The sequence below is a fragment of the Colletotrichum costaricense genome (genome assembly GCF_030867565.1).
Source record: "Colletotrichum costaricense strain IMI 309622 chromosome Unknown Scaffold_7.1, whole genome shotgun sequence".
Classification (NCBI taxonomy): Eukaryota; Fungi; Ascomycota; class Sordariomycetes; order Glomerellales; family Glomerellaceae; genus Colletotrichum; species Colletotrichum costaricense.
The window spans coordinates 518,202-538,041 of NW_026848236.1; the positions used below are offsets into that span (position 1 = coordinate 518,202).

The following is a 19,840-nucleotide window of genomic DNA, read 5'->3' on the forward strand; positions in this document are numbered from 1 at the left end:
GGTGGCAAGCAGCGGGTGAAACATAGACTCTCGAGTGTGGCTGTACCAACGCACGACGGCGGCTGCTGCTGCTGTGCATCGTCGGTACCGCGTGGTTGGCAGCCGGTGGGAAGGTGAGACGGCGCGCGCCTGCACACTCCAGGCGATGGCAGTCTTGGGTGATGGATGGACGGGCCATCGGCTGTCCTCCGCACGTCGGGTTTGAAGTCCGGTTGCCAGGGTTGTGCGATCGGTGATCAAATCGAGGTGCTGGTTGGACGAGTCCGGGAGGGAGCACGCACGTCCTTGTTTCGATTCTTGACTGCGGAGACGGAGTATTTTTTGATCTGGGCTGGGATGTTTGTTTCTGTGCCCACTTTGCGTCAGGTATAGCGAGGAACGACACGACGACATTGTTGCGGTGTAAGCGTATTCTGGAGCCTCGTGTTGATATATCTGGATGGGAATTATGAGATTATGCCTTGACAAGGTTGGCATGGTATTCGTATGGATGGATGTGTGTCCAGAAACTTGAAAGATAAATAAAATCGAGATTTCGATACGCTACATACGCAACTAGCTGGCATCAGACTTCAGTAGTCAGACTTGACTTGAAGAAAACCTGGCCTCGATGCGATGCGACCGCAAGGTGCGGCAGGGTGCAGAACCAGGAGGTCCTTGTCTTTGAACGACATGTTTTAAAGATTGCTCGTGGCCGTAGCCGCGGTTGATGGGCCATCTGGGAGGAACCCGCAATGACGGGATCCTCACGATGGGGTACCTCAGGGTACGTGATGGCGCTATATCGAGATGTGAGAAAACGTGGGAGGAAATGTATCAGAAGTACAGAAATAGTAAGCTTGGAAGAGAAGGAGCGTGGGAGGTCAGCTTGGGTACGTATCGGACCGCATGCCTTTTCCTGTTGGTACGTACGGATACGTACTTGGTAGCGCCGTCGCAGCTGAGAAGGTGCAGCAATGGCGCACACGATTGGGTGGCAAGAGCAATGTAAGTGCAAGGGGGGGCAGGGCGCGCTGGCTGGACAGGCAGGGGGAAGGTGCCGCTGCCGTGCAGGTGCGGGAAAGAGAGTACCTTCCCTGGGGGAGCTTGAGGCGCAAGTTGCCCGTTGCTGTGGAGACGACGTCAACAAAGCCCATGACGCCGACGGACGCCTTGGTAACCACCACCACGGCCCATCGCATCGCCTGTCGCCTGGTCTGAGATGGTTTCCTCAGTTACAGCTCCCCCCTCCAACCCGCCAAACCCACCAAACGCCAGGCTTATACTCCCTTGCCTGTGGTCTGTGTCTGTTTGACTGCCGCTCTCCTCCCTCGTCTTTCCTGACTACTACTACCTCTCCTACCCACCCAGATTATCTCCAGAGTGGAATCTTGAATTTCCTCCCCTCCCCTCCCGTCAAATCCACTACTGCAGGAAGACTACCATCTACCAGTCCATCGCGCGGCTGAACTGCCAAACTTCCTCCAAAACCACAAAACCACTCAAACCAACAAACTCTTACCACTTACAGCTACTCAAGAAGGTCCAAAAGAGCTTCTTGCGTATCTAACCAAAAACTTCTCTTGTTGCCAATTGACAATTTTACCTTTGCCTAGGTAGAGAGCACGCTCTCCGAGCTCTCACATCTTTCTTACCTCGCCTGAATAAGGCGTACAGACCAGATATCATCTGTTTAACCCGCAAAGTCTACCAAGACTGAGCACAACCTCTCTTACCCCCTAGCCCGGCACTTCTGCTTGCGCTGCGTGAGGTAAGTCTAGCCGTGCTGTCGCAACATCAATATCACAACCAGAGCTAACTTACACTCCTCCAGTTTCGGACCCATAGGTTCCCATCGACAACAAACCGACCGACGACAATCCCTTCCGGACTCAACCTTGCGACACAATGCTGTCCAATAACCCCCAAACCAGCAATCTTCATGCCCGTCACAGAGCACACCGACGCCAAAATTCGACACCGACGGCATTCGAAGCAGTGAAGATCCAGCCCTTGCCCCCCAATGTCCAGCGTCAACGAGCTCTCGGCCACCGCCGAGGCCTCAGCCTGGACACAAGAAGGCAGGACTTTGCACCGGTAAGTATGACTACTAACACAGGACTAGCACAACCGCAGCATGTACTGCGAGAAGCGCAGCAGCAACGCATTCAAGCACGCCCGGGCCCCCGCCAGCAGGCACACCTTCGACAACACTCACAACAACAAATTCACCGGAGACAGCAAATGTACATGGCCTCCAATGACCATGAAAACTACCTCATGTCCCCCCATGGAACGCCTCAGGCTCAGCGCTTCGACGCCACATGCTTCGATTCGTCTCCCATACAGTACAACCAGTATGGCCAACAGATGAACGACATGATGGCCAAGGGTCAGCAGGTCTATGGCGCCAACATGGGAGGCAACAAGGACTTTGAGCTCTTTGGCTCTGACAGCGCTCTCTCGACCCCTTCTTTCATGAACTTTAGCGACACTCCCAACACCCCTCAGGGCTGGATCTCTGAGGACGAGACTGCAAGCACAAGACGGTCTTCGCGGAGAATTAGCAATGGCATCATGGACAGAGTCAACAAATTCGAGACTATGGGCGTTGAGCAGATGCAAAGACCAATGACACCACCACACCAGGATGCAAACAGTACGTTTTTCCGAATCTCACTTCTGTTCAGTCACTTATGCCATCTAGACTACTTCCCCCCAACACCAATGGAGACACCCCACGACAGGGCCGTCAAGCACGAGCCCATGTCTGCCAGGCCGAGTCGATTCGCTGAGGGATACGACGAGTCCATGGAGGAGACTCTCAAGCCCGTGAGAAAGTCGAACCAACGCACTCAAAACATATTTGAGGAGATGCGCAAGCAGTCGGAGCAGAACGTCATGACGGTTCCTCAGCAGCCCTCTCAGATCCCCCATGGTCTGTATGACCAGGTTGTGCCGACTGCCGACTTCATGAACATGAACAACTTCAACAATGAGTTCCTGAAGATCCAGGAGGTTCCGGGCTACGACGGCCTCTCTGACGATCTCCAAGTCTCTTCCGACATGTCCCAGCACTCGACTCCTCACACTCCTCTGATGAACTTCCACAGCGCATTCGATAACCGGCCTGATCTCCACCACCCCAACATGACCATCGGTTCTATCTCGCCTTCCAGATCCTTTGACGACAGATCTTTTGATGATTCTCGCCTTTCTTCCCCTCATCGCCGTACCGAGTCTCTTGCCAGCATTGCCAGTGCCGCGAGCATTGCAAGCATCAACATCGAGGAGACCAAGACTGAGACCGGCGTCACGCTTGATGACATTGCTACTTACATCACCGGGCCCGATCCTGCAGATGGCAAATGGACTTGCACTTTCGAGGATTGTGGCAAGAAGTTTGGACGCAAGGAGAACATCAAGTCTCACGTTCAAACCCATTTGAATGACCGACAGTACCAGTGCCCTTCCTGCAAGAAGTGCTTCGTTCGCCAACACGACTTGAAGCGCCATGCAAAGATCCACACCGGTATCAAGCCTTACCCCTGCGAATGTGGCAACAGCTTTGCCCGCCACGATGCTCTGACCCGCCATCGCCAACGTGGCATGTGCATTGGAGCGTTCGATGGCATCGTCAAGAAGGTTGTCAAGCGCGGACGTCCCCGCAAGCACCGCCCTGAGATGGACGAGCGCGTCAACAAGTCGGCTCGCACAAGGACCAAGAACAAGTCGACCGCATCCACCTCATCGCAATCCGGCTACTCAGATAGCTCTGCGGTCAACTCTCCCGAGAACGACTTGATGATGTCGGATGACCAATTCGAGATGGGCGACATTGACGAACGTCGAAACTTCGACCTGCCTCTTCAAATCACCACAAGTTCATCCGCACCTATGCCTTCTTCGCCTCCACGTCTTCACCGGGATTCGCACTTGGAGACTTCCCCGGCTGCGAGCCACCATTCCGAATACGTCTCCCCGGAGGCCCTGATGGAGGCACCCGTCTCGTTGCCCCAGCAACCGGAATCACCAGCAAAGAGCGAGTACAACACCCCACCAGAACTTTCCCAGTCTTCATCGCCACCACCCAATCAGTTCTTTGACGCCGAGCCCAATCACTCTGGTTTCAGCGATGATTCGCTGTTAGCTGGAATGAGAGGCAACGCTGGTCCCATCGGCAACACCAGCATCTCGAGCCTGGGCCTGGTCGATGCTGATGATGAATTGCTCATGAACATGAAGGCTTTCACAACCGAAGATGGCCTAGTTCAATTCGACCGTGACTCCAACATGCTCATGATGAGCAAGTTTGACGAAGAATTCGAAGACCCAGTCAACATGTTCACCAACAACGATGACGTTTTCTTCGGCAGCTCATGATGGGTAATATTCTCTGGCGAAACGGTTCCCTTTCGGAAAGGTGTAGGACGGTGTCACGACTTCTTTTCCTCGGCAACGTGTACGTTATGACGCTTTACGCTTGTGCTTGATCTTGGTCTTTCTCAGCACCCGCCGCGGGACCATCTAATGACGACGGGTTATCGCGACGCTCTTCGTTCGCTGGACGGATGTACTATCACAACGGGGTATCAAAATGTTCGGTCTATGGGTTATTTTTTCGGTAATGATTTGGGTATTTTCGGCGATCAGCGGCGGTTTCTGGCTTTGATCTTTTCTGGTATACGGCAATGGGATTTGGAATGGAACATGAACCCAATTTCTGGCGCTGGGCGACCGCGCGTGTGCCTTGCGCCACGGTTGAGTTCTGGGATTACGCGATAGAAGAGATACGACGAATTGAATTTGGGATGGATTTCAAACTACTTGACCAACTGTGACTGTGGATGTGCAACAAATGTTTCCAACGTATGTGGCTGCTGACACGATGTGTATCGCCAACAGCGGCTGTGAGGCTTTAGCTATGAGACTTTTCTTTTCCTTTTCTCTCCGACTTTTATATCACATTCCTAAGCGGAAGAAATGTTCGTCATGGGAGCCGATGCGTGTGACCTCGGGGTTCCACCTGTTGGAATGCAAAACATCTTCAGCAAAGGTGGCAGCGTCGAGAACTAGTCGGCTTGCCGTCGGACTGACTACTTCTAGGTTCTTACGATTGTGCTTGCGGCCTTGTATAGCTGAATCTGTTGGGGGTGTGCATTCCAGCTGTGGCCCCTCGCGACGGGGTGGTGAGGAGGACATGATGGATATATGACTTTCATGTTCTATTTTTATATGGGACAGCTTGTTCGGATTTCGAGGCCTCCGTCGAGATGAGATGGCGCTATCTTGGTGTCTTGGTCGTGTCATTATTCCGAGGGCGTGAAGACTTTTGCTGAAGGACTACACTCTAGGTTTCCCCCCCCTGCGAAAGACGGCGTTCGCCGAGAAACCTGAGGTGTTCTTGGGAGTATCTTGCCGAGCCCTCGGATACTCCTTAGATACCAAAGGGTGAGGCCCACCCGTAAGGTGCTTCAGCCACTTTCACCTTCTCTCCTACTATAAGAGGCACAAGGGGAACGTGGCCGAGGGGCATTTGGAGGGAGTCGTAGATTAATCCATAAGTCCGAGGCCTTACTTAACCTAACCTTTTGTTCGATTCACCATCAATGACTTCTCTTTTCCTCTTTTCTTTTCCTTATCACTTTTGAACGCGTCATTCTTCTTCATCTCGCTGATTGCCGGTAGGAGGAGATATGGCTCCGGCGAAAAGGAGTTCTGGGTCCCTATCTGCACTGAATACGACCGTATCCCATGCAGGAGGCGACCTATCGTAAGCCCCCCCGCCCCCCCAGCCCGCTTGTGTCGCCTTAAGACACCCCGGCCACTTCACTGCAATCTTAACCTACACAAGGGCATTGTGGAATAGATTTTGAATGCGTTTACTTCAATAGGTAGGGTGTTGATTCACAAACCAATGGAATACAGCTTCACTACAATCTTAACACACACTCAGGCCTTGAATTGGTGGATAGTTGGGGTCCTTTCCAAATGTTAGATCCCCCTCCCGTTCGAGCACGACTTCACTGTACTCCTAACTGTCACCAAGCACTTCCAATCTGGAGAGGGAAGGTAGATGGCTACCGGTGTTACGGAGTCATGCTTTCCATGGACCCCGTATCACCTACGGAGCTCTCAATGACCATGTGGTGGGATTCGAGTCAAGGTATTAAGAATTTCGAATGGAAAGACTTCTTTGAGTACTTAAGAATTACAATCAACGGCTGGAGGCTCAAGGTACGCATTCTGGAGATTTTCGCATTCATGGAGCTACTCTTGAGGAAGGCATTGTCTGGTTGGCGACATATGTTCCTCGAAAGCACACTGATTTCAGAGGCTTTGAGAGATCGCCAGTTCCATTACTCATCCACCTAGATATATTCTCAGCCTCAAGTCGGGAGCTCTTGTTGAGATGCACCGCAGTTTTTCTCTGTAGGGACGAAACAGTCTCGAGATTTGGGTTCTATTCTACCGCCAGACATTGTCATCACAGGCTTAGTAGTAATGACTATGTAGGAGGTCTGCTTAGGCGATAGCAAGTCTGATGAACGATCTTTTGTACGTCTTAATTGTAACGTGTATGAACACCAAGAGAGGAGGCCTCGTGGATGCATCTACGTTGGTCTGTCAGTTTGAGACCTGGAAAGGCGACCCATCCTACTTTGCGGACCACCTCATGGGAAGGCCAACAAATGCCTTGCGATTCACAGCATTTTTAACCCCCCCCAAGGCGCTCTGCCTGACACCCAGATGTAAAGACTCAGCCAGTTGGACGGTGTATCGTAGAAGAAGATAGGTCAATCATGGCGGACCTCTATTTAAGGCTTTCCGACCAGTTCACTGGTCGGTCCCGCCGAGCACTGCATTTCTAGCCACCTCCAACGGCTTCGATTGCTCACTATTGCGGCGCCAGGCATGGAGAAAGTCGAATCAAGACCATCTTTATTGCATGTTCAACACCCTCCCAGGTTGAGCTACCTGTCTTACCTCGTTCAAGTTGAACCAATGGACGCTATGGGGCAGGCAAGGGTCGTTTTCTGCGATTCACTGCATTATCAACCCCCGTCAAGGCTTCAACATGAAAGATTTGTCTGGGTCTCCTCAACTGAAGACCGCGCTTGCATCACACCAAGTAAAACCACACACAGAAGATTGGAGAGCATGTGTTCATGACAGACGACAAATGACCCAGTCTATTCGGACTTCTTAAAGCCAAAGCCCCTGGGGGCCAGTTCTAGGTATCATACAGACGCCATTTCATCGATTCCTGAATTTTGATTTCCTTTTTTGATTCTCATTCATTTAACCTGGTCATAAAACCCCCTATTTACCGACGAGGCATGCCCCGTCCTCTTCCTCTCAGAGCGCGCTGTGCGGCGCCCGGAGGCAGCTGCTGACCAGGGGCCTGGGGCTGCGCGCTCTCCTCGTTGCGGATGGTCTCGTCGACGCCGAGGATGAGGCAACTGGCCTCAGTGGCGGCCTGAATGGCGTTGATCTTGACCAACGCCGGCTCCCACACGAAGCGCTCCATCATGTCGGCAATGCCCTCGTTGATGAAGTCGACACCGGCCCAGGTGCTGCCCTTGCGGTGCTCCACGCGCAGCTTGTTGAGGATGTCGGTCGCGTCGAAACCGGCATTGTCGCAGAGCTGGCGGGGGATGATCTCGAGAGCCTTGGCGAAGCTCTTGATGATGGCTTGTTGCTTGTGGGGGATGTTCTTGTCGGCGAAGCGGTGGAGGTATGCGGACACCTCCATCTCGGCGGCACCTCCACCACCGACGATAGTGTGGTTCTTGATGGCGCGCTTGACGATCATGATGGCGTCGTGCAGCGAGCGCTCGACCTCGGCGATGAACTGCTCAGCACCGCCACGGAGGACGAGTGTGCAGGTCTTGGCCTCGGGGCAGCCCTCGAAGAAGTTGAAACGCTCGCCTCCAATCTGGCGCTCGTCGAAGCTTCCGCAGGTACCCAGGTGCTCCGCGAGGATATCTGAGCATGTAGACTGGACAGTGGCACCGGTGGCCTGGACCACACGCTCCATGTCCTCGGATGTGACGCGGCCAGCGCAGAAGATGTCGCGGTCTGCGAAGTACTGGGTAGCCAAGTCGCCAATGGGCAGCTTGCTGAGCACAACCTTTGCGCCCGTCTTGTAGATAGCCTCCAACTTCTTGTAGATAATTTGCCACTCAGCGTCGACAACGGCCTGGTAATCGGAAACCTGCTCGACGCGGACCTCGGCGTTGTCCTTCTCGGCCTTGAGCTCCAACTCGACGTTCAAGCACACAATCTTGGGCTTCTCGAAAGACTTGGGTTGTTGCTCGAAACCGGCGTAGGAGAACGTCTTCTTGAATGCGACACCGTTGACGAATAGTGACTCGGTGAGGGAACCGCCGGGAATCTTCTTCACGCCGATCAACTTCTCGTTCAGGTCGTCCTGGTCCAGGGAAAGGACGGCGTCCACGACCACTGCGCCCGATTAGCATTTGTGTCACTGGAGGAGTGCATCCAACATACTCTTTGTGAAGAACTCGGTGTTGCGCTTAATGAGCTTGCTCGTCATGGCGGTAGCCGCCAGCTTGCCGAGCGTTTCCCTTCTGTTGCTCTCGTTGGTGTCGATAGCGATCTCCTTGATCTTGTTGACGGCCATCATAGACGCTCTCCGCAGACCCTTGATAATAACCTGGGAGCTGACGCCCTGCTCGACGTGCTCCTTGATCTCCTTCAGGATCTCTCCGGCCAAGACGACGACGGACGTTGTGCCGTCACCGACCTCAGCATCTTGTGATCTCGCGATATCGACGAGGATTCGGGCTGCGGGGTGAATGATGTCGAGGAGCTATATGCGCGTCAGTATGCACGAGTCTCCCCAAACAGTCCTTGCGGTCCTTCCAACCTTCATAACAGTAGCGCCATCGTTGGTGATAGTCTGTCTGCCGTTGGCATCGACCATCAAGAGGTCACCTCCATAGGGACCGAGAGTAGACTTGATCGTGGCCTGGACAGCCAAGCAGGCGTTGATGTTGGAGATAATCTGACCCTTGCCCTGAGAGGTATCGGTTCCTGCGCAACATGCTCGTCAGTCACAGTTTCCAGGTCGGCAAGGGGAAGGCGGTGGGGTAGCGCACCCTCTTTCAGGACAATAATGGTCGGGGTCTGGCCTCCGAACGACATTGTGGGCGATTAGTTTGATGCGACGAGTACAGCGGTAAGGATAACACTCGGCGGTATGTTCGGGATTCGTATATCGTCGCGGGGAGAGGCTGTACTTGTGCTGTTCGTGGCCCAAGAAGCTTCTGGAGCTCCAAAAAATTATTGCAGCCTTTCGTGATGTTCCCCGGGCACGGACCAAGGTGTGGCTGCCTTACTTGAGCTGGATTATGTAATTGAGGAGGGGTACTCGCGACCCCTGCCACTTCCCCGCCAAAATCCAGGCGCAGATTCAACATCAACAGTTCTCAATTTCTCGACTTATGAGGGATCAATCGTTGATAACCGAGCCCATCTTACGAGGATCCATGCTATACCGAACTCTTGCTATACCGTCATTCTGGATACGCTAACTATGACAGGTTTTTATTTAGGCGCTTACTCTGGAGATGTTTGGCACGGCATGCGTCTTAAGCTGGTCAGGGCAGTTCGAAAGAATGTTCTCACACCAATCAGCGGGCTCGCGGGATGCGGGCTGACTTGGCTCCCTCTCTCGTATCTGCCTATTTCATCGCCTTCTTCAGCCATTCTCTCAGTATTCTAGTCCTCGACCATCACTTTAGCCACTAGAGGGGCTTGTTCATCACTTGCTTAGTTCACATGATGTCGGTGTTCACGTACAACGAGAAACTTGCCCTCAATGAGATTCGACTGATTCAGCTTTTTCCGGGAGAATGGCTCGACGGCCTCGAATCTAGGCTATATGTGGCCGATCGAAATCATAAGTACCAAGCCTTATCTTATGCATGGGGGAGTTCGAAGCGGTCAAACCAGATCACCGTCAACGGCAAGATCCACAAGATCACATTTAATTTGGATAGAGCCTTGCGTGCTGTCCGAAGGCAGATAGAACCAATTACTCTCTGGGTGGACTCGATATGCATCGACCAAGATGATGCTGCAGAAAAGGGTCACCAAGTTGGCTCGATGCACGACATCTTCGGCTCGGCCACTGAAGTCACAGCCTACGTTGGAGATGGCCTAGATCGAAGCCGCAAGGATTACTCACGTCGTTTTGAGAAACTGGGAGAGAACCCCTTGACGGATCTCGGGAATCTGGATATCTTGACTTCGGATCACACATGCGAGAAGCACTGGGATACGCTGAAGAACTCTGAGCCCGGATCGCTCACGGAACATGAAGAGATCTTGTGTCTTTACAGCCTCTTTGCGCTGTTATACTTCAACAGTCACGACATTGAACGAAACCTCAGTGAGTCGCAGCTACAAGTGATCATCGAAAGGATGCGGCTTTTTGCGATAAGCGACTGGTGGAGTCGGATGTGGATTGTTCAAGAGGCCTGCGTCGCTCGACGGCTCACTATGGTTTACGGCCGTGCTTTGCTTCCGTTTCACTACGTCGAGTCAGCCAAAATGCATTTGCAGTCACCCAAGATCAAACATCCAGAGCTGATCAGAGTTGTGCGCTTCTTGGCCGGCAGAGTAGATGCGATCAGTCCTGCTCGCCGCTTGAGAGAGGAGGAAGAGGAGACAATCGTCGGAGCAACTACAAGCAGCTCTCTGCTGTGGCTTCTCAGAAGATTTCGCCATCGCAAATCCTCGGAGCCGCGAGACAAGATCTTCGCTCTCCTCAAGCTTGCTGAGGACATGAAATCGAAACGGCCATTTCTACACAACCAGCTGAGTATCCAGGCTAATTACGAGGATGATGTCAGTGAGCTCTTCTCCCACGCAACATTTGAGATCATCCGCCATACCGGTCTGCTCTGGATGACGACACCAGACTTGCTTTCCAAGAGCCGTATCGATATTCCTTCTTGGGTGCCAGATTGGTCTTCCGAGCACATGGCTTCTGGTTTCAATCAGAGACGGTATCGCCTCCAAGAGGAAGCGTCCTTGGGATTCAACGCAAGTCGTGCACGGTTTTGCCACTACCCGTTGAATTTAGAGGGTCGAACTGAGAATATGTTTCCACGGCAACACCTCGAAGGCCTGCTCAATGACGACATAGCCGAATGGAAGCCTATTCATTTCCTCCCTACTATGATCAAATATACCTCGAGCCCGCCGTTTGAAGAGCACAGACAGCAGTCTGCCTTGATTCTGAAAGGCGTATCTTGCGGCGTCGTTGACCATACCAGCCAGGTCATTCGCAGTGATCTCTCAAACGTTGGCCAGGCCATTGCCCAAGTTCAGGCCTTTTACGGAAGGAAACAAGGGCGGCAAAACCATCGAGAATCGTTCCTCGAGGCCGTTGCAACCTGCCTCTCCATGTCTATGCAGGTCCTCAGTGACGATGACGGCTCCCTCCGCACACTCGACCTTGACGAACGGCGAGAACTCTCCTACTGGGCCTTCGGACAATACGCAGGTGCGCTCATGCGAGTGAGCCGTGATCAGAATATCCTAGAAGGCTTCTATAGTGCGGTCGCAGCTTGTCCAGACGGATACACAGTTGATGCCATTCCCTCAACAGGAGGGTCGCTTTTACGATTTGAAGCTTCAACAGTACCTGACGGCGACCAACATCAGTGGAATGATGACTTGGATACCGATGAATCGTATAAAATCGCCTGTTTACCAAAGGATTATGATCTTCTAGAGTGGACCGAGCCGGAGGGTACTTCATGGATGGAGGACACCGTTCGGACTATGGCCGCTGGAAACCGATTATTCGTTACAGATCGAGGCCAAATTGGGCTAGGCCCAGGCAGCATGTGCGTGGGAGATGAGCTCTGCATTCTTGAAGGCGGGCTTATGCCATATATGTTACGAAAACACTTCGGAACGATCTGTACCGAATCTTCGAGGGTTCATCAGATGGAAAGCATCAAAGGCGTGCACCGGTTCACAATGGTCGGAAGCTGTTATGTTGATGGCATCATGACTTGGGGCGACGAAGCGCATGGCTGGGGAGATAACGCTGACGATATCGAGGAGCTGGATTCGAAATTGAGGCGAAGGCTTCACGCTCCTGAACTTGCCGAAGTCGCGTTTCTTCTCGTCTAAGTGACGCAGCATAGCGGGATGGCACTGCCGGACCGTCTGTCACAGTCTGCTGCAAGCACACGCGGAAGAACTCCTAGACTATTCCTAATATCTAAAGAGAATGGAAGAGAAAGCGTTGTCGCTATCATTGTAAGGATTTGACGGAGACTTTCATTTCGTCGCGATCCTTGGGGGGTGATTGGGCTCTCTGCACAACGAGCTGTCTTCCTAGAAAATGGATCTGACGCGGCGATAGCGTGACCAAGGATTGGATAGCTGGTCACTCTTCTCTCAATAATATTGTCATTGATACTCAGTGAGCTGCTGGCTATCAAACACAATGCATCTATTTGAAAGCCTAACCTTGCAATCTTGCAGGTTTTCTCCCGAGGCGAAAGCAGCGAGCGTTCCCGGGTAGCTTTAATGGTCTTTCAATGGTATGGTGATCTATCTCTTGTCTTGAGTTCCCGGCGATCATCAGCTAAGGGAGGCATTGCTATCTGGAAGAGAAGACCTAAATTTTCACAGACCGATGCCCTGTGGTGATGTTCCGTCCTGTGCCCGTGCAAGCCAAGTGTAAGCTAAGGTAGTTCAAGTACATCTCGAGAGCTTGCAGAAACGTGCCTTTTTCTATAAGTATACTTTGTTAGGGTCCAGCAGAGCCCAAGGACGATGAGATGCATGTGATAATCTCCGCTATTGCTCGTAGGGCTCTTCCCTCATATGAGGTGAGTGTCATTGTAGGAGATTCTCTTTCATCGCATGTGTCCGCGCAAGTCCCTATACAGGACTATTAGACTAAAGACAACTCCACTGCGCCGTCTACTATTACACCCTACGGGTCTCTTAGGTTGTTTCGATTACCTAGTCTGTACGACTTACAGGGTCGCTATTGGTCGAGCTTCAAGTTTCATTTAACGTTGTGCTATGTAATACGCGGATAGTATCGTACGAGGCACGTCACCTTTTCCGCTATAGACCATACTTCGCGACATCACCTTGAACATGAGGTTCAACTTGTTTGGATCCTCAACGTCGCAACTAGCTCGTATCACTTCTGATATCGTGACTCTGTATTTGAGTTTCATCATCTGGGCAGTATTACTCTCTAGCTCGAGAGGCAGAAAGTCAATAGACCGGGGTGATTCGCTTTCAAAAACGTGGTTTCCACAACTACTTCATTGCCCATCAAAGTCAAAATCGACGACGGCCCAGAGTGACAGTCTCTATCTTGAAGGCGCGGGAGACATAATGGCAAACGCGAAATGAGCTTTCAACTTTACACATAATCGCCTGCTTAGACTATAGGTACCTTTTTCACTAATACGTCATGACGTGAGTTCCACCGTTGATGGACCAAATATCACCAGTAATGTACGCCGCATCAGGCGAAATCATAAACGCCAACAGCGCGCCAACCTCCTCCAGCTTACCCAGTCTCCGGAGGGGGACCCTCTTCAGGCCCTCCTGCATGGCCGGGCTGGCGGCGATGCCCCTCTCGAGGGCGGCCGTGAGGATGGGGCCGAGAGCAACGGTGTTGCAGCGGACGTTGTCCGGGCCGTAGGTTGCTGCCGTGTGCCGGGTGAGGGCGTGCACGGCGGCCTTTGAGGCTGCGTAGGCTACGCGGATTGGCTCCGGTGTGCCCATGTAGTGGCCGCCCATCTTCAATTCAGTCAGCTTTCTGACTTTCCTCATACGTTTGCTGCAAAATCGCTGGGGAGAGGAGAGCGACTTACACTGGAAATGTTGATAATCGTGCCCCCGCCAGCCGCCTTCAAATGCGGCAGCGCATACTTGGTCGTAAGAGCATACCCCGTAGTATTCACCAAAAATGTGCGCTGCCACACGGCGGCATCCATATCGAGCACCGACTTGTCGTTGCCCAGGTTCTGAGGGCTCAGGTCGGCGCCGATGTTGAGCAGGCTGTCAAGCCCGCCGCCGAGCCACTCGGTACCCTGGGCAATCAGGTTCTTGATGGACTCCTCGTCCGAGAGATCGAACTCGACGACGAGGGCGCTGCCGCCGGCCGCGGTGATTTCCTCGCCGACCTGTTTGGCGGCCGAGATGTTGATGTCGGCGACGACGACTTTGGCGCCGCGGGCGGCGAGGAGCTTTGCGGTGCCGGCGCCGACGCCTGTTGCTGCGCCGGCCACAATTACGCGGAGTCCTTCGACACTGGCCATGATGATTTTTACTTAGGGAGGATTTGAAAAGGGGGCTGGGAAGTGTACTGGAATTACGGCGAGTCGGTCTTGAAATGGGATGATGCAGCGGTTTAGAGACGCAACTTTCAACATTCACTCATACTCCAGGATTCAGCTATCGCTTTCTTATACGTCAATTCTTCAACCCCATCCAAACTATAAAGCTCACATTTCGTACCGCTGTACGAGCCAAAACCACAGCTTGCCGTGCAGCCTGTGCTGTGCTGTGTTCTGTTACAACTTTACAATTGGAACGAGGCAGACTCGGGATCGCTTCGTTAAACACCCCCCTGGCAATGCGGAACCGAAACCGAGACCGGGGCAGTCTCTAGGCCTCTGTAGTTTCATTGGCGCGCGGGGAATTAACAAAACGCTTTTTCCCGCCTAATGCTGGTTCGGCCCAGAGCTTGGCGATGATCCCAAGCTTGACGGATAGCTCCCCCTCAACCTACCTGTCCCTGACTCCTGCAAGATAATGCTCGCAAGACACGCGCCAATGTCATGCTGCGGCCACATGTATGGGCACCTTCTTCTGCATGTCTTTAGTTATACGCGGACAGCCTGAGCAATTAGAAATGCCGTCTCGAAGATAATGCCCAATGGCAGGGCGGGAAATCGTAATCCTACCCCCCTTTCGCCGAGCTCTAGGATCCCCCGCTTGCTTAAGCTACCTAGTTTCCTACTCATGGATGGGAAAACGAGCAAAAGGCAAGGGCAGTGCAAGTCGCATATGCGAAAAGAAGGTTTAGGGAAGCTCGTCTGAACCGTGTCTCGTTAAACAAGACCTGTACCTGTCACCCTATGTTTTGATGAGACGGCTTGGATGTAGAGTCCGAGGAGGTGGAGGGAGGGGGGGCAAGGGAAGCGAAGGGTTTGGGCGAAACGCAGTCGAACGACTTATATAAAACCACGAGGCACGTCTCCCACTGCCGGACGACGAGACAACGACACTTTTTTACTTCACCTACCCTACCCTACCTCCCTTTCATTGTGAGCTTGTTCCCCCATCGGCACAGCTCTCACTTTCCCCCTTTCGACCGAAGCTTGATCTCTTCTTTCGCCTCGCGATCATGGCGGATTCCCCAAGCGCCGCCGCGACCGCGGTCGCTACGCTGTTGGAGCGCTTCAGCTCGACATCTTCCGTCAAGCTGATTGCCTCGGCTGTAGCCCTCGTCGTCACGATCCTCATGGTCATTGACAAGTTCGTCGCCGCGCCCGTTGATCCCCGCGAGCCCCCCGTCGTCAAGGGCCTTCTCCCCATCATCGGCCACTGGATCACCGTGAACACATCGTACCCTGGTGTCTACGAGAAGCTGGCGTAAGTCGAACAACACCTCTCAACGCTTTAGACGCTCTAAAAACGCCCCTCAGAGGCGGGACCTCATGAAGAGCATCATGGCAAAGATACATCACTGACAGCCAAATCTCTCTACGTGTAGTAAACGCACAAAGCTCCCCATCTGCACAATCCCCGTCCTCGGCAAGAAAATGTACGTCATCAACAGCGCGCCCTTGGTCCAGAGCGCCATGCGCAACAAGACGCTCGAGTTCGGCGCCCGCATCGAGGAGATTGGCCGCGCCATGGGCATCAACCCGGACGTCACCCACCGCCTCGTCAAGGAGAACGCCGTCGAGGAGATCTCCCGCGTCACCATCTCGGCCCTGTCCGGCGAGAACCTGCTCAAGCTGAACCTGAGCGCCCTCGACTACATTGGCAGCCGCTTCAACGAGGTGAAGCCCGGAAGCCCCGAAAAGATTGATGACGTGTTTTACTGGGCTCGTGGGTTGATTGGCGTTGCGACGACGAGGGCTTTGTATGGCGAGCATAGCCCGTTTAACAATTTGGAGCTGGTTGATGCCATCTGGTACGTCTTCATGCCGTTCTCTTTACCCTCGCGTTTTCTTCCGTTCTCCCTGTCAGTGTGTAGCTAACATTCTCGGCGCAGGACATACGAGAGCGGCATGGGCAAGATGCAATACGGCTGGATCTCCAAAATCATCGCCGGCAAAGCCCTCGAAGCCCGCAAAAAGATCGTCACGGGCCTCGTCGGCTACTACATGCGCAAGATGGACCAGGGCCCGACCGTCTCCGCCACCATCCGCGGCCGCGCCGAGTTCTGGCGCGGCTTCGGCCTCTCGGACATCATGCTCGGCGCCATGGACTCCCTCCCCGCCGCCTCGACCGTCAACACGGCGCCCTCCATGTTCTGGCTCATCGTCAACGTCTTCGCCAACCCCAGATACCTCGCCCGCGTCCGGGAGGAGGTCGAGTCCTCGGCCGCGCTGGCCGTCACCGCCGAGGGCGGGAAACGCGTCGCCACCATCGACGTCACGGAGCTGGGCAAGTCGTGCGCCTACGTCGTCGCGTGCTACCGCGAGACGCTCCGCTCGGAGAACACCGTCACCGGCAGCCGGACCGTCACGAGCAAGGACACGACCATCACGGACCACGAGACGGGAAGGCAGTACCTCCTCAAGGAGGGCGTCGAGGTGCAGTGGAGCGCGTCCGTGATGCACAAGAAGCCCGTCTGGGGCGAGGACGGCGAGGAGTTCAACCCGGAGCGGTGGCTCAAGAACACGCCCGACATTGCCAAGGGCACAAAGGAGTCGTTTGTACCGTTTGGCGGCGGCAAGCACCTCTGCCCCGGCCGCAACTTTGCGTTTGCCGAGTTGTTGGGCGCGGTGGCGTGCTTGGCTGTCGGGTTCGAGCTCGAGGGCGTGCAGGTACCGGATCATGAGATGCCCTTCTCTACTTCGGGTCTGCGGTCGCCGATTTATGGAAGCAAGTCTAGCAAGGCGACTCTTTCGAGGCGGGCTGGATGGGAGGATGTTGAGTGGAGATTTAAATAGAGGATCGAGGTGTTTCTTTGTATGGTGCGTTGGGCTTTTTAGGGGTAGTAGATGTACATGATTGGCGAAGCAGGAATAGGGGTTTCTTGGTTCGTATCCATAGGTATGAGATTGAGATGAATACCACCAGAATATTTGTTTTTGTTCATCATCAGTTGACACCTGGCCTTCCGCCAGACAAATTAAAATGGTAAAGGCTTATTTGGAAGCTGAATCAGGGACTTGTTTTGCTGAAAGAACGTGAAATCTCTGTATGACAACCCTCCGGAGGAGTCTTGGGCCATGAAGAATATGCTGCGCGTTCGACTTCAATAAGTGGATGAACGTAATGCAGAACCATTCATGTCATTAAAGCGTATTCTCATTTTCTTATCTCTAGGGATGTCTATTGTCATCATGATCCTTCACAACACACGCCAGCACTGCACTCTGTCAACTTTTGTTTCTCCCCTATGAAAACCGCTCGCCAAAGACACACCCTCACCTCAACTCCGCCGTCAGCCGACAACATCCCGCCCCAACCCAAAACACAGAAATAACACAAATGCGTTTATGCCTTGGACAACAGGTTCGCGCCAGTCATCTCCTCAGGCTGGGGCAGACCCATCGCAGCCAAGACGGTAGGCGCAACATCACCCAGGACACCGCCCTCCTTCTTGAGGCTCCAGCCCTCGGGGGCGTTGGCCATGATGAAGGGCACCTTGTTGGTGGTGTGCGACGTCTTGGGCTTGCCGTCGGGGAACTTCATCTCCTCGGCGTTGCCGTGGTCGGCGGTGATGAAGAGGACGTAACCCTCCTTCTTGCAGGCCTCGTAAATCTTGCCAATGGCCTTGTCCGTGGCCTCGACGCCGACGACGGCGGCCTCGTACACGCCCGTGTGGCCGACCATGTCCGGGGGCGCAAAGTTGTTCATGACAAAGGGGAATTTCTGCTCAGCCAGACGCTTGGCGACCTGGTCGGCGACGCCGTCGGCCGACATCTCGGGGGCCTGGTCGTAGGTGGCGACGGACTTGTTGGAGGGGACGAGGTCCTGGGACTCGTCGCGGGTCTCGAGGGCAAAGACCTTTTCGACGCCGCCGTTGAAAAAGAAGGTAACGTGAGCGTACTTTTCCGTCTCGGCGATGTGGACCTGCTCGACGTTTTGCTTGCCGAGCCACTCGGCGAGGACGTTGCCCATGTGCTGGGGCTTGAAGGCGATCTCGAAGGGGTAGTCGGCCTTGTACTGGGTCATGGTGACGAGGTTCTTGATCTTGGGGAACTTGAAGTCGGGGAGGACGGAGCGGTCGACGTCGCCGAGCACCTGGGTGATTTGGCGGACACGGTCGGAGCGGTAGTTGAAGAAGAAGACGGTGTCGTCGTCTTGGGATTCCTGTTAGTTATGAAGTATGGGGTTTTGGGGAAAGAGATGCTCACCCTTGATGCGGCCCTCGTCGCCGCCGACAATGATGGGAGTCAGGAACTCGTCCTTGTCCTTGTCACCGCCCTTAGCGTAACGCTCCTTGACGGTCTTGACGGGGTCGGTGCTCTCCTCGCCCTTGCCGTTGATCAAGCCGTCGAGGGCGATCTGGACTCTCTCCCATCTCTTGTCACGGTCCATGGCGTAGTAGCGGCCGACGACGGTGGCGATCTCACCAATGCCAATCTCTTTGGCGGTCTTGACGAGCTCCTCCATGTAGCCAGCGCCGGACTTGGGGTCGGTGTCACGGCCATCGCCGAAGAAGTGGATGTAAACCTTGGGGACGCCGTACTGCTTGGCGGCCTTGAGAAGGTTGTAGAGATGCTCTTGCTTGGCGTGCTGGGAGGGTTGCGTGTGTTAGACTATCATGCATCTTGAGGGAAGCGGAAGATGGGCTCAGAATCTAGAACTCACCACGCCACCGTGGGAGACGAGACCGCAGAGGTGCAGTCTGCCGTTGCCGTTCTTGGCACCCTCAAAAGTCTTCTTAATGACCTCGTTGTCGGCGAACTTGCCCTCCTTGATGGTCTGGTCGATGCGCACGACGTCCTGCCAGACGACACGGCCGGCGCCAATGTTCAGGTGACCGACCTCCGAGTTACCCATCAGACCCTCGGGCAGGCCGACGGCAATGGAGGAGGCGTCGAGCTCGCAGTATCCGGTCTTGCTCTGGGCAAAGTCGTCCATGACGGGGGTCTTTGCGTTGGTGATGGCGTCGCCATCCTTGGGGGAGTCGGCGCCGGGCACACCCCAGCCATCAATCACGACTGTAGGAGCGCAAGATCCACAAGATTAGCCAGCCGACTTGGAGATAGAGGATGATGTAGGCAAGGGTGAGGATGTAATCGGGATTGGATTTGGGAATTAGTTGCGGTTGCGGGAGAGGCGAGGGGACTGTTTCTGCTGGCGGCGCGTTCTGGTGGTTTTGGTGGCCAGCCTCGACAACACTCACACCACCACCATCTCCATCACCGCGGGGCTTCGACGAGGGGCACGGAGGGTCTGGAGGGAGATCTTTGGACGTACTCAGGCAGGCCTTCTGGTCGGTCTTGGCCATGGTGAATTAGGTTATTTTCTGTGCAGCAATTTCTTTACAGAAGGGGATATCTGGATGAAAGCAGAGTTCTAGGAAGTGCGTGATTTTTCCTGTTCTGGGAGATGGAGACTTTTATTTACGGCGACGGCGGTGGTGGTG

General features: G+C 54.0%; 6 protein-coding genes across 6 annotated transcripts; 3 read left to right on the plus strand and 3 right to left on the minus strand.

Annotated features, from left to right (window-relative positions):
• Positions 1 to 1,887: 1,887 nt before the first annotated feature.
• CCOS01_07376 (uncharacterized protein) lies at positions 1,888 to 4,362 on the plus strand (the record flags this gene model as incomplete). The annotated part of the gene is made up of 3 exons (XM_060455542.1): positions 1,888 to 2,076; positions 2,137 to 2,638; positions 2,687 to 4,362. The coding sequence occupies 3 exons, from the start codon at positions 1,888 to 1,890 to the stop codon at positions 4,360 to 4,362; spliced, it is 2,367 nt and encodes a 788-aa protein (XP_060313434.1).
• A 2,944-nt stretch (positions 4,363 to 7,306) lies between these two features.
• On the minus strand, positions 7,307 to 9,150 carry CCOS01_07377 (T-complex protein 1; the record flags this gene model as incomplete). The annotated part of the gene is made up of 4 exons (XM_060455543.1): positions 7,307 to 8,445; positions 8,494 to 8,815; positions 8,873 to 9,039; positions 9,105 to 9,150. The coding sequence occupies 4 exons, from the start codon at positions 9,148 to 9,150 to the stop codon at positions 7,307 to 7,309; spliced, it is 1,674 nt and encodes a 557-aa protein (XP_060313435.1).
• Positions 9,151 to 9,786: 636 nt separating this feature from the next.
• Positions 9,787 to 12,156, plus strand: CCOS01_07378 (heterokaryon incompatibility protein; the record flags this gene model as incomplete). Its single annotated transcript, XM_060455544.1, has 1 exon — positions 9,787 to 12,156. One exon carries the CDS (start codon positions 9,787 to 9,789, stop codon positions 12,154 to 12,156), a length of 2,370 nt encoding a protein of 789 aa, XP_060313436.1.
• A 1,299-nt stretch (positions 12,157 to 13,455) lies between these two features.
• Positions 13,456 to 14,318, minus strand: CCOS01_07379 (uncharacterized protein; the record flags this gene model as incomplete). The annotated part of the gene is made up of 2 exons (XM_060455545.1): positions 13,456 to 13,797; positions 13,872 to 14,318. 2 exons carry the CDS (start codon positions 14,316 to 14,318, stop codon positions 13,456 to 13,458), a joined length of 789 nt encoding a protein of 262 aa, XP_060313437.1.
• A 1,091-nt stretch (positions 14,319 to 15,409) lies between these two features.
• CCOS01_07380 (prostacyclin synthase) lies at positions 15,410 to 17,189 on the plus strand (the record flags this gene model as incomplete). Its single annotated transcript, XM_060455546.1, has 3 exons — positions 15,410 to 15,657; positions 15,779 to 16,204; positions 16,286 to 17,189. 3 exons carry the CDS (start codon positions 15,410 to 15,412, stop codon positions 17,187 to 17,189), a joined length of 1,578 nt encoding a protein of 525 aa, XP_060313438.1.
• A 550-nt stretch (positions 17,190 to 17,739) lies between these two features.
• CCOS01_07381 (2,3-bisphosphoglycerate-independent phosphoglycerate mutase) lies at positions 17,740 to 19,702 on the minus strand (the record flags this gene model as incomplete). The annotated part of the gene is made up of 4 exons (XM_060455547.1): positions 17,740 to 18,548; positions 18,603 to 18,984; positions 19,060 to 19,412; positions 19,672 to 19,702. The coding sequence occupies 4 exons, from the start codon at positions 19,700 to 19,702 to the stop codon at positions 17,740 to 17,742; spliced, it is 1,575 nt and encodes a 524-aa protein (XP_060313439.1).
• Between the last annotated feature and the right edge of the window lie 138 nt (positions 19,703 to 19,840).